The sequence below is a fragment of the Pelodiscus sinensis genome, chromosome 9 (genome assembly GCF_052426305.1).
Source record: "Pelodiscus sinensis isolate ZL-2025 chromosome 9, ASM5242630v1, whole genome shotgun sequence".
NCBI lineage: Eukaryota > Metazoa > Chordata > Testudines > Trionychidae > Pelodiscus > Pelodiscus sinensis.
Genome location: NC_143060.1, coordinates 12,035,318 through 12,048,814, shown reverse-complemented (window position 1 = coordinate 12,048,814; position 13,497 = coordinate 12,035,318). Strand labels below are relative to the sequence as shown.

The 13,497-nt window shown below is 42.4% G+C and overlaps 1 protein-coding gene across 2 annotated transcripts in view; it reads left to right on the top strand.

Moving 5' to 3' along the window:
- The window catches only part of SLC1A7 (solute carrier family 1 member 7), a 105,317-nt gene that overhangs the window by 62,064 nt on the left and 29,756 nt on the right, over positions 1–13,497 (top strand). For both annotated transcript variants that reach the window (XM_006126383.5, XM_089780424.1), the window contains 2 exons: positions 5,607–5,706; positions 9,907–10,140. In XM_006126383.5, coding sequence (XP_006126445.1) covers positions 5,607–5,706; positions 9,907–10,140 — 334 coding nt within the window. The remainder of the gene's footprint in view (positions 1–5,606; positions 5,707–9,906; positions 10,141–13,497) is intronic.

The following is a 13,497-nucleotide window of genomic DNA, read 5'->3' as shown; positions in this document are numbered from 1 at the left end:
TTTGGCTTATGTGGGGTGGTGGGGCAGAGGGCTGGGGGGGAGGATCTTGCCAGGATACTTACCAGTGAGACTCCAGACCAGCAGCTCAGCACGTTTCTCAGGAACTGAGCCTGCCCTGCACACCCTGCGCCTCCACATAGGCTGCAGGGCCATGTGCTCTGTGAATAAGAGCCTTAGGGGAGGGGGGATTAGTGCTTTGCATGCTGCAAAGCCTCTGGCACCCCAACCCTTTGTTCCCCCTACCCCACATAACCCAAAGCCCCTGCCCTCTCCTGCCCCCATATCCCCTCCCAGATCTTGGACCGCAATCCCCTTCCCAGGCCCCAACACTCTCCGGCCCGAGGTCGCAGCCCAAACCCCTTCACCTCCTCCTGCACCCTCGTCTCCTTCCTCAGGTCACAACCCCCTCTAGCCCAAGGTCACAACCCAAACCCCTGCATCTTAGTCCCCTAACCCAGGTCACAACTGCCTCCTTCACCCAAACTCCCTCCTAGACCCCACACCCTCTCCTGCACCCCAATCTCTTGCTGCAAGCTCCCTTCTGCACTCAACCTCCATCCCAGACTGCGCACCTCCTCCATTAATATGGAAGAGTGCAGCCCTTGACCACTTTCCAAATTCTTGGAGTGGCCCCCCCCATCAAAATTATTGCCCACCCCTGTCCTAGACGCATAATACATAAGTCTTAAGTAGCAGCATCTTCTGTTTCCAGAGTCACCAATCTGACATGGTCTAAAAAAGAACCGTTAATGCACATATATAATTCTTCTCCTGTCCTTCCATCATAATCATAGGTTTATAAAGCGATGAGCACATGATATGACTGGCCTGAAGCTCTTAAGAACTTCCAAGGTGCATGGTTATTCCTGGAGTTGACAGACCAACAGAGGTTTGTGCTTCCCTGAGATCACATGCCTGGGTCATAAGAATAGCCCCACTTCTGCATATTGACTTTTGACCTCCAAACTTATGTTCAGAGGCAATTTCAACTTGTCAGGCTGACCAACCCTTTTCTGCACCTGCAGCAATGTGTTCAGCAAAATCAACATGCATTTTTATGTCCTAGTTGAGTATTTTGAGCTATGTGCACCATATCTGCAGACAGATAGATATTGGTGAGCAGTTCTGATGCAATTAGGATAGCTAAGTTCAAGCATGGTGGCTTAATGCTGCTGGGCTGGTTCACCATTTTGAATTTGCAAACTTCCTAGGTCTGTTGTTCTGAGTGTTAACTTTGCCTTTTTTTTCTCCTCTATGTGCACTCTGAGGGTGTGTCTAGACTACATGCCTCCTTCGACGGAGGCATGTAGATTAGCCAGATCGGAAGAGGGAAATGAAGCCGCGATTAAAATAATCGCGGCTTCATTTAAATTTAAATGGCTGCCCCGATCTGCCGATCAGCTGTTTGTCGGCAGATCGGGGCAGTCTGGACGCGACGCGCCGACAAAGAAGCCTTTCTTGATCAGCACAGGTATACCTCGTGAAACCAGGTTTACCTGTGCCGATCAAGAAAGGCTTCTTTGTCGGCGCGTCGCGTCCAGACTGCCCCGATCTGCCGACAAACAGCTGATCGGCAGAGCGGGGCAGCCATTTAAATTTAAATGAAGCCGCGATTATTTTAATCGCGGCTTCATTTCCCTCTGCCGATCTGGCTAATCTACATGCCTCTGTCAACGGAGGCATGTAGTTTAGATGTACCCTGAAGGAGAAAGTGAGATCTAATGTCACCCCAAATAGACAGGATACCAGCATCGGACAAATGATACCCCATTCCAGATGATGTCACGTTGTTTATTGGTCTCCTGATTCCAAAGTTGGAAGAGACTGGCTTGCATTTTGGTGAGGTTGGCATGTAATTGATTATTATGGAAGCAGACTGAGAGCCAGGGCCAATGTTAGCACGAGGCAAGCTCCTTGGTTTGGGCAGTGATGCATGGGATAGATAGCACAGTTAAAACTTGAGCTGAGATGGATTGGTTGATCATTTGAATAGATGCGGAAAAGTATTAGTGAGAGTACACTTCCTTTTGGTGGGCTGTTTTTCTTTTGCTGCCATTGGCTCTGCTTCCCACACAGTTCAATGTAAAACATCAGTTCTCTGGAAGGGGTTGTATCAGTCGTGTGATCATTCATCATGTTGTATTCTTGAGTAAGGAGCCTTCAGTGATTCACTGTGTCGTATGCTGCTGAGAGGTCGACCAACATGGTACTTGTTACCATGCCCTTTTCAAAGCTCTCTGATGCATTGAGTGATATTCAGCACTTGACCTGTGCATGACTTGCCTGGGCGGAATCCAGCTTTCTTGTAAGTGCTTTTCAATGAGTGGTGATAGGATGAGTACAGTTCGTACAGTTTGTAGAAGTGATATAGGCCTGAGGCTCTTTGGTACCATCCATCCCTGGCTTCAGGAATGTCACAACATGTGCTCATCACCAAAATTACAACTGTGAAATAATTGGATTACCTGCCTAAGTTCCCTCTGGTACTGTAACTATGCCATGAGAATTTGACATAACCACCAGTCATCCTTTGCCTTGGTAGAACTGATCAACCGGCCTATGGCAAGATGTGAACGTTTATCTAAAATCCTGTTGATAGCTAACATGGTTATAAGTTTGCCCAGTGGCCTACTGGCTATGCTTTGCATGCCTACTCGGAGACAAAGGTTCTGCTCCTAGCCTCCTGATCCATGAATCTGCAGCAATTGGAAGCACTATGGAGATAGCATACTCAGTTCTAGGGAATAGAGAAATAGTCTGTATGGCTCAAAAACATATGCAACCCCTTTAATCTCACGAACACCAGTAGTGAAGAGACTCCGGTCTAGTAATCCTTAGCAGGCCTTATGATTGGTGGATATGACATGATGCTTTGAGAGTTGAGTGTAAGTCAGTGAAAATTCGGGGATCTCAGATTTCCAGCAAGGATGCAGGTGGCATTCCACAAATGTGCTACTGATTGATAGGCTGAAATTTTCACCCCTCTTGCTAATTCAAACAACGCAGAAAATAAGTAAAATCGAAGGTGCTTGTGGAACCTTATCTGCTGCACAAATTCCCTGCCAAACACAGCATCATAAACACAGATAAAGGGGTTCTTTTTCTTAGGATCTCTATGTGAAAATCATCACTTTATTTTCATAAAAAAACCTGGACAGGCCTAAAGGAGGGGGTAAAATTCACTTCCCTCTGACTCAAATTGTGGCCCAGTGAGAAACTTACTGCAGTTAGATAACAAAGGGTTCTATGAAATTTGTGGACTGATAAAACTGAACATTCTAAATAGATAAGAGATCTCAAAGTGCATTATGATAAGCCTCCGAGATTGTACCATAGTTCAATGTAAGTAGCTACGTACTAATAAAACTAAACCATGGGACATTGCGAGAAAGCAAAAGACTGCAAATTTAAAACAAATAAAAGGAATTATTTTTCACACGATGGATAATTGCCCTGTGGAACTCAATGGCCCAAGATATCTCTTAAGCAAGCATTTAGCAGGATTAAACATGTATATTTGTACTGCTAACAAATACATCTGGACTTACATTCATAATAATAAAACCTTAAAATACGAAAAAAGTGCTCTGAGGTGATGTAATCTTATTTAAAGATAAAACAATCTTAAAAAGGTCTGGAAAGGGATATAAATCTTCATGCTTCAAGGCATATTTCAAACCCTAACTGAAGGGAGTCCAGAAGAAACCTTCCTGTGCACAATTATCCTGTTACTGTGTATTGCAAGGTTTCTTCACCTTTCTCTGAAGCTTCTGGTATCCAGCCGTGGTCAGAAACAGGATAGTGTATTAGAAGTACTGTACTACATTTTTCTCCTAGATAGAATCAGAACTGCTCAGCTGTGTATCAACCCCTGTGCTGCTAATTTTTCTTTCTGTCTACACATACCACTGGTTGAAAAACACTTCTTTAAGGGTATGTCTACAAAGCAACATTATTTCAAAATAACTAGAGTTATTTCAAAATAACTTAGTCTGCATCTACACAGCAGGCAGTTATTTCGAAATAATGTTGAAATACTGTCAAGCTGGAGGACTTCTTACCCCAACTCCTGTAACCTTTATTGTACAAGGAGTAAGGGATGTCGGAGGAAGAGTGCTCTATTTCGAAATAAGTGCTGTGCAGATGCTCCCAATTTCGAAATAAGCTATGCAATTAATGTAGCTCAATTTGCATAGCTTATTTTGAGTTAAGCCCGGCTGTTTAGACGCAGCCTAAGAGACCAGTGAGTTATATACTCGTCATTCAGCAGGCTCCAATCTTGCCTGCTATCTCTCCTGTTGCCAGCACTTGCCATAGACTCAGATGTGAAAGAGTAAGAAAATCAGTTATTCCTGTAATATAAGAAGGGATCCATTTCCCCTCTTCAGCATGCTACTAAGTTAGAAATTGAAAACTCTTGTAAAGCTACCATGGCTTAATAAAGTCAACCGGTCTTAAAATACTGAATTGGTCATTAAGACTCTGTCACCTTAAATGAGCAACATGGTAAATGAAATATAATGTGGTTTTGTAAACAAAAATTTACAACTAGGTGACTGTTAACTGGCATATAAACCCACCTCCTGCATGCACTATTATTGTGAAACTGTTGGGTCTGACAGCTAAGTGGCTCACTCCCCCACATCAGGAGGGGATTGCTTTAATTTGGGGCCTTGGCCTGCAAACGCAGATGTGTGCTCCAAGTGACAGAGCGTGGGCCCTCAGTCAAAGCGAACACACTGTCCAGCCAGAATAAGTGTGAGAGTGAACCCCACTCAGCTTCATTTTCTTGTGCAATCCTCTTCAAACATACACTGATTTGGTGGGCTGTTTGTTTCTAAAATGCTTCCTTACTTGATTAACATGATGCATTACAGTTCTCACAGGGAATCGCTTCAGCAAATTAGTTAAACAGAAACATGACTGATATGTTTATTATTAGTTATACGTTATTAAAAGTCAGCACTATACAGCAAAGCTTTAGTTACATAACTTTTCTTGGAACGAGCTTCCCTTCTGCTACAACTGTTTGCTGATTAGCCTTGTGCAGCAGTTTGACCCTTTCTTGTATTCAAGTGCATTTGCTTGATTCTGCTAAGTATGCTAAACCAGGGTGGCAAGAAAGACAGTTGTGCGAGTGGCTTTTATCTTATCCACTAGAAACTGGACTGAAACCATATTCATTTCACACCATTGAGATAATGGCTTTTGGTCACTGCCAATCTCAGCTGGGTTTGAATAGGTGAGCCAAAAGAAAAAGGCTCCTATCCTAAAACTCTCTCTCTCTTTCCCTTTCTCTCTGGATGCCCTCTAGTGGATGGTGCACAGAAGGAGAGGGATTTACTAGTGAGAACTCAAAGACTTCTTTAGCTTGAAAGTGGTAGAAGTCCTTGTTTGTGAAACTGAGGAACCAAGGGTTGTCCCCCCACTCCCTGTAAGTGTTATAGCTCTGTTCTACAGTACTGAGATTTGTTGGACTATGCCACTATCAATTATCTAACCCATCTACCATGTCCCACTTAGCTCATTTTGAACTGCAGTAGAGAGGGAGTGTGTTGGGGATTTTCAAAAGTAAATGAGAATTAAAACAGTATGTTTGATTGCAGGTTTAATGTTGGGCAGAATGGGTAACAGTGGAGTTCCCTTGGTCAGTTTTTGCCAGTGTTTAAATGAATCTGTCATGAAGATAGTGGCAATTTCTGTGTGGTAAGTAGCTGCTTTATCAAGAACAAAAACATTACTTTTAAAAAGTTGAAGTATATTTCAACAGAAAAAAAATGCTCTGAGGTGATGTAATCTTATTTCCAGGCAAATTCATGAGGGACAACAACCTCAGCTTTGTATAGGGTTAGTACTCGACGGAAGTTATGCAAATATTCCAGGCCAGATGTTGGTCCCTGGCTCTGTCCCCTTTGCACCACTCAAACGGCATAAAGAACACAGAGAGCTGCCTCACACAGATCCCAGGGATTTCCCTAAGAAAGAGGAATTCCCGGGTACCGTAAAACAGTATATTTGGGTCTATGTCATTGATTCCAGGTGCAGACAGCATGGTCAGGGGTGTGGCCAGGAATATGAAGGGACAGAATCACAGTGCATGCCCCTTTGGCAATCCCCAGCAGCAAAGTAGGCCCTAAGGGATCACTCTAGCCAACATAAATTAGGCCAGTTCTACACTTGGGGAGAAAGTCGACCTAAGATACGCAACTCCAGCTACATGAACAGCGGAGCTGGAATCAATGCACCTTAGGTCGAATTTCCGTCACCTCCTCACTGAGGAAGGTTGATGGGAGAAACTCTCCCGTTGACTTCCTTTACACCCCGTGATCCAGTGGAATACCAGAGTTGATGGGAACACCATCAGCAGTTGATTTAGCGGGTCCTCATTAGACCCTCTAAATTGATTCCTTGGAGTTCAATCTTTGCAGTGTTGATCTCCTAGTAAATGGAGACAAGCCTCAGAATGGCCATAAGTTAAACTGGGGGCTAGTTTGACCCCAGATCAGGAGAATGGAAAAATAGCTTAGATCTGGTCTAACAAAAGTTAGTCCATTAGAATTAAGACTTAGAAGAGCCAGGCACACATCCACACTCATGTCTGTCTCCTAGGGTACGTCTACACTACATGGCTCCGTCGACGGAGCCATGTAGATTTGTTTATTGGGCAAAGGGAAATGAAGCGGCGATTTAAATAATCGCCACTTAATTTAAATTTACATGGCTGCCGCACTGAGCTGACAAACAGCTCATCAGCTGTTTGTCGGCTCAGCGCAGCAGCCATGTAAATTTAAATGAAGCGGCGATTATTTAAATCGACGCTTCATTTCCCTTTGCCTACAACCCTAATCTACTTGGCTCCATCGATGGAGCCATGTAGTCTAGACACAGCCCTATAGAAATAACACTCAGTTCTTACAAAATGGCTATTTTCCATTCTGGAGCAGTGCAAATCCACTACGGGCATAGTTATATCAACACAATAGAAGTATGGATGTAGTCTGGCACAGAAATAGCTGTTCTGGTAAAAACTCATTCCACTACAATCCCAACTACGTTCCTCCCTGTCTGGTATACTTTTTGACCAGGGGTCACAGTGGCTGGAAGCTCACTTGTCTTTAAATGGCTAGTGCATGTGTCACAGCTGCAGTTGTGGTGTTACAAGCAAGTACAATAGAAGAATGGCCCAACTTCATTCCCAATCCCAGGTCCCATGCTGGGCACAACTCTGAGGATGAGTCTACACTGCACCCGGAGATCGAAATAAGCTATGCAATTTGAGCTACGCAAATTGCATAGTTTATTTCAAGTTAATTTCAAAATAGCTTATTTCAAAATTTGGTGCTGTCCACCCAGCACTTATTTTGAAATAAATCACTATTCCAAAACATCCCTCACTCCTCGTGGAACGAGGTTTACAGAGACATCGGAATAGCGAGCCTGTTATATTTCGAAATAATGGGTGTGCTCAAAAGATGTGGAATAGCTATTTAGAGTATCCAGAAATAGCATGGCAGTGTAGACGTAACCCAACAGACCTAACGATCTGGTTCTCTGTTTTATGCAGTTTATCCCATAGATGAGCAGATCTGAAGTTAGATTACTAGAAATATCCATTACTCTGAAGATCCTGAAGAACATGCAAAACTGTAAAAAGTTTCAGCTCTTAGAACTTTTCAAATCCTTCCACTGTTTAACAAAAGCATTCTAATACGGGCGGGAAAGGAAGGGGCCACTCCCCACTGGATATTCTCTGAAAAGCCATCAAAATACATCTAATAATAGCCTTTGGCTCGATGAAATAAAACTTTGGGTATGTCTACCCTACAATTAAAAACCCACAGCTGGTCCTTGCCAGCTTCAGGATACACGGCTGTTTAATTGCGGTGTAGACATTCAGGCTACAGACCAAGCTTGGGGACTCTCCCACTTCTCAGGGTCCTAGCTCCCAGGCTCCAAGCCAAGCCTGAATGTCTATACTGAAATGAAACAGCCCCGTAGCTCAATCTCTGTAAGCCTGAGTCAGCTGGCGTAGGACAGCTGCAGATGTTTAATTGCAGTATAGACATACCCTTATATTTGCAATTTGGCTCTTGCGTCTCCCATAGTCAATGGGGCCCAGGCCCAGGAGCCCTAACCATGTAGGGTGCCCCCTTGATCCAACTTGCTTTGCCCACACAGCAATCCTGCTAGGGAGTAGGGTCGAGGTGTGGGGGCTTGCGCCAGGCGGGCAGAGGAAGCCACTGTGCCCTGAGCTCATTCTCCGGCAAGAGCGTTGGAGCGGGAGAAATGCAGGTGGAAGTGTGGGGAGGCCCCTCCAACTGCTTTGGCCCAAGGCCCCACAAAAGCTCAGTTCACCTCTGCCATCGCTTTATCCCTAAAATGCTGCTCTCAAATTCTGGGATGCTATTAAAATTAAATGGGAAGATTTTTAAAGTAGAGTTCCCCCTTTACGTCTATGTCCCTAATTTAAGAATGCCTCATAAGCCCTTGTGAACATTCTTAGTAATGAGTAAATACTGCTACTATATAAAATACATTGTAGTTGTATAGCACCTCCCATCTGAGGGTCTCAAAGTGCTTTATACACGTTAATTAAGCCTCATAAGTCACAACGCTAGAATCACAGGACTGGAAGAGGTCATCTAGTCCAGTCCCCTGCACTACTGGGAGTAGGAAAGTATCCCTGCAGCAGCAACAGGTGGTAGTGCCCACCTTGTAACTTTTAGCTCAGAGATTAGAGCACTCTCAGGGAATGGGGGAGACCCAGATTCAGTTTCCCCCTTTCGGCTAGAGGAGCAGTAGAATTTGAACTGGGGTCTCCCACCTCTCTCTGACCCCACGACTCTTCCATTGTGGATAAATACTTAAATAGTCATAAGGAGAGAGAGAAGGACTCCGTAGTCAGGGCACCCACCTGCAAGATGGGATACTTCAGTCCACTCCTCCTGCTCCAGTCACTGTTTCCTTATTTATCCACACTGGAACATCTTCAACAAGAGACCCTGTGTGCAACTTCCCCCCACCCCCACCATCAGTATATCCCATAGCTCAGTGGTTGGAGCAGCCCCCTGAGAGGGCATAGACCTCTGTTCAAATCCAGGGAGAGAAGAATGGAACTGGGTCTCTCATATCACAGGTGAATTAATTACCCCCAAGGCTCAAAGTTACAATGTGCCACCTTTTCCTGTTGGATTCCAAATGGAACCCTGTTTGGCAAGCAGCCTCTGACCATGCCTTCTGGATCAGTTCCTGTATACATCTCACATGTCTGAGTGCCTAGTTTGTGAATCACTCTGAGGCTTAGGCAGGAGAGAGGTGTTCAATCAGACTCAAGAGTGAGGCAGTAGTGCCTATGCCCAGAGGCAGAAAAATAGGTATCTAGGGAACTTGTACCTTGAAAACTTAGGCGCTAGATGAATTTAGGCACCTATAAGTTTGAGTGATAGTTTTGTGGGTCATAGTAGATCAAAACTGGAACTTAGGCACCTAAACTTGAGACTTAGGCACCTACATACCTTTGTGGATCTAGCCTTAAATATTATAGTGATAGGAATCTTAAAATGCATACATTGAGGGAGAGATTAGACATATAGTGCTTTAATTAGCAAATTTTATTTAAGTGTGCTCTGTGTGTCCTACTGGCCAGTAAGTAGAAAATGGTATTACTGCTAATTACTTGATATAAAAGCATTTTCCCAGAACTTGTTAATGGAAAAGGAATAAGATTCCAATCCTGTAAGGTACTCCTGTGAAATTCTGACTAAATTCTATTTTTTAAACACTGTAAGGTTGAGTCTTAAGTCTGTACTGAAATGAAAGTACAGGAACTTATCATCTCACTAGTGTACATTGTTTGATGGAAGTGATCTGTCGCATAGTGATAAATCTCCCTCCCTCTTCATTTAGGTATTTCCCTTTTGGAATAGTGTTTCTTATTGCTGGCAAGATCTTGGAAATGGATGACCCTACAGCTATTGGGAAGAAGCTGGGCTTTTATGCCATTACTGTGGTTTGTGGTCTGGTGGTTCATGGACTGTTCATTCTGCCAATGATGTACTTCTTTATCACCAAGAAGAATCCCATTGTTTTCATCAGAGGGATTCTTCAAGCCTTGCTAATTGCTCTGGCCACATCATCCAGGTATTAAGCACTGATATTACTAAATACCTTTGAAGTCCTAATTAGTGTTGGCTGAAACTTGGAAGTTCAGGCTCACATTAAATGTTAATATTTCAAGATCTGATTTCAGTCTGATTCTGAGTTAAATTGTTGCTATATGATGGGTGACAGTTGTAAAGCAGTCAAGAATCATGTCAGTTTCACTCATCCAATGTTTAAGGCTTCCAGAATCTCTGGTCTAATGTGCTAATTACTACCAATATTAGAAGCATCATTATCCCCATTTTGCTGATGAGTAAACAGACACACAGAGGTTAAGTGACCTGCCCAGAATCATATGGAGGGTTTATTCCAGAACGGAGAACAGAATCTAGGAACTTGGATTGTCTCCTACTCTACCTAACCTACGCTACATTAATGTTCCTGAAATCCTAATGATTCCAATTAAATCCATAAAAATTAAGGGACTGTTGGCATTTCTATTATAAATTCCATTTTATAGGATGTTTATAAAATTCAATAGATTGCTCCTAACTGAAATATTGTACAGTGTATTTATAAAGTGAAATCAGGAGCAAATTGTCTTTTGAGTGGCTTTATCCATTCTAATGATGTTTTAAAGTTTAAGGCTATTTTTAAAAGAAAACGATACATAAAAGTTTGTAGCTTGAGATGGATTTGCATTCCCCACATGATGATCATCTTAGAGTCATAAATATTAATTTTGAAAAAAACTTTTCAGGCTCCCTCTTCCCTGATCCACTAAGATTTCCTCCAGTCATGGTTCTGAAAATCTCTAATGCTGCTGACTCAGTATCCTCACTGGTCCATTTATTCCCTTTATTTAATTCCCTTTTCATATCAATTACATTTTCCCCTTGTTAGGACTTGTGTCTCTCATAATTTTAGTTTTCTGAGCACTAGAAAAAAGTATCCCTTTTTCTTCTATGTTGTACTGTAGAAATAGAATAGTATTTTTCTCCAGGTTAGAATCCCGTATTTACCAAGTGTGGTTTTAATAGTGCTTTGTAAAATAGCCTAGTTACTTCCTTTGTCATATAATAGATTCTCTTCCTTCACATTTTTGAGTTCATTTCCCATGTAATATTCCCCTGATCTTTTCTGCATTATTGCTTTCAAAACAGCTATTTCCTCTTTTGATTGAAGCAGGTCATTAATTCTTCCTTCATGTATTATCTTTGGTTTTTCATATCATCTATCTGCTTATATCTCTGATCCCGTCAGATCATTCTGCAAGTATGAGCTACCTTCTCTGTAGTTTAGTCTCTCAGGCTACATCTAGATAGCGGTGCTATTTCAGGATACTGGAAGTATCCTAAAATAGCTATGATGCATCTTAAAACACGCCCATTATTTCAAAATAGATTTCTAAATAACAAGCGCACTATTCCAGTGTCCCTGTAACCTTCATTCCACGAGGATTAAGGGACTTGTCGGAATAGCGCTTTATTTCAAAATTAGATCGAAATAAGATACACAATTTGCGTAGCTCAAATTATTTTGAACTAAGGGTGCAGTGTAGATGCACCCTCAGAGTACGCCTACATGGTAGTGTTATTTCGAAATAACTGACATTATTCCAAAATAACATAATCTGCGTCTACACTGCAAGCAGTTATTTTGACATAATATCTAAATAAGAGGGAACTGGAGGACTTCTTACTCCAACTCCTATAACCCTCATTTTACAAGGAGTAAGGAAAGTTGGAGGAAGAGTGTCTCTCTCGGACTTCCTGCTGTGTAGACAGCGCCAAAAGCCGAAAAAAGCTATTTTGACTTAAGCTACATAATAATTGACATGTCTCAAGTTGCGTAGCTTATTTTGGCTTTAGCCCTGCTGTGTAGACATACCCAAGGGCTGTGTCTACACTGGCATGAATTTCCGGAACTGCTTAAAACTGAATACTATTCCGTTTTCAGTTTTTCCGGAAATGGAGCATCTACATTGGCAGGCTGCTTTTCCAGAAAAGCCCTTTTTCCAGAAAAGCGTCTGTGGCCAATGTAGACGCGCTTTTCCAGAAAAGAGCCCCGATCGCCATTTTCACGATCGGGGCTTTTTTCCGGAAAAGACTACTGGGCTGTCTACACTGGGCCTTTTCCGGAACAGTGTTCCAGAATAAAGACTTATGCCTGAGCGGGAGCAGAATAGTTTTTCCGGAATAGCGGCTGATTTTGTACAGTAGAGCGTCGTTGCTTTTCCGGAAATTCAAGGGCCAGTGTAGACAGCTCGCAGCTTATTCCGGAAAAGCGGCTGATTTTCTGGAATAAGTGGCCCAGTGTAGACACAGCCTAAGTGTATGGGTTGGTCATGGTATCATGAGTTTTCCAAAGTTTCTTTTCTAAAATGCAACAAAATCATAAGACATAAATATGTGACAAAAGTTAGGCCTGATTTGTGTTGATCAAACTGTTGACCCAAATTTCTAAATTATGTTTACACAGCCTTTCTTGATAGCCTGCAGTGCCAGTATGGACAAAAGCAGCAAATTGTGAACATTCTTAAATGACCCTGTGCATAGATTTGTATGCTGCATGTGCAATTGCCCGTTTGTACCAACAGATCCATTTAGAGTTCTTTTAAAAAAAACGTTATTTGGTGCTTTTTCTCTTAAATGGTAGTATCTTATGATGAAATAGTTGAACTTTTCACCTTGGCTATAGTGAGAAGTACAGATACTGCCTATAACTGAGTTGTGGCCAAAAGAGCATGCACAAATAATTAGTTTTGGCCAGCAAAACTGCTTCTCCTGACACTCATCACGTCTGCATCTGATTAAGTAATACTTGCCACAAAGGCAACATATTAATATTAATAATACAACCATCGGATTATCGGAGCATTTCAGAACAAAACAAAAGGTTGGCCTACTAATGTGTCTCTCACATATGTTTCTGCATCAGTGCATGCCTACATCTAATGATAGACAGAACACTGACAATCAGTGTTCTTGTATTAAAGCCAGCCACCATGTGTGAAAGATTTCTTTAGTACAGATCATAATTATGGAAAGACATACTACGCACTAAAAGTGAGACAAACCACTCTTGGGAGGTTTCCCAGTTCATGTCAAGGGCCAATTATCTGTTTTCTTTGGCTATTATTATTAGTTATTGTAGCAACACTTAGGAATCCAACCCAAAGATAGAGGCCACACTGTACAAGAACCTAGTACAGACTGTAAATTTGTTGGGATGGAGACTGAGTGTCAGACAGAATATGCTAGGTAGTCAGGATTGACAAATGAGGTGGGAGAGTGCAGATGAGAAGGATTGTTTTAAACAGAGATTGTACTGGATAAAGCCATAGCTAAAAAGCAAATTATTCTTGATCTGGCTCCTTATCAGTGCATCTACACT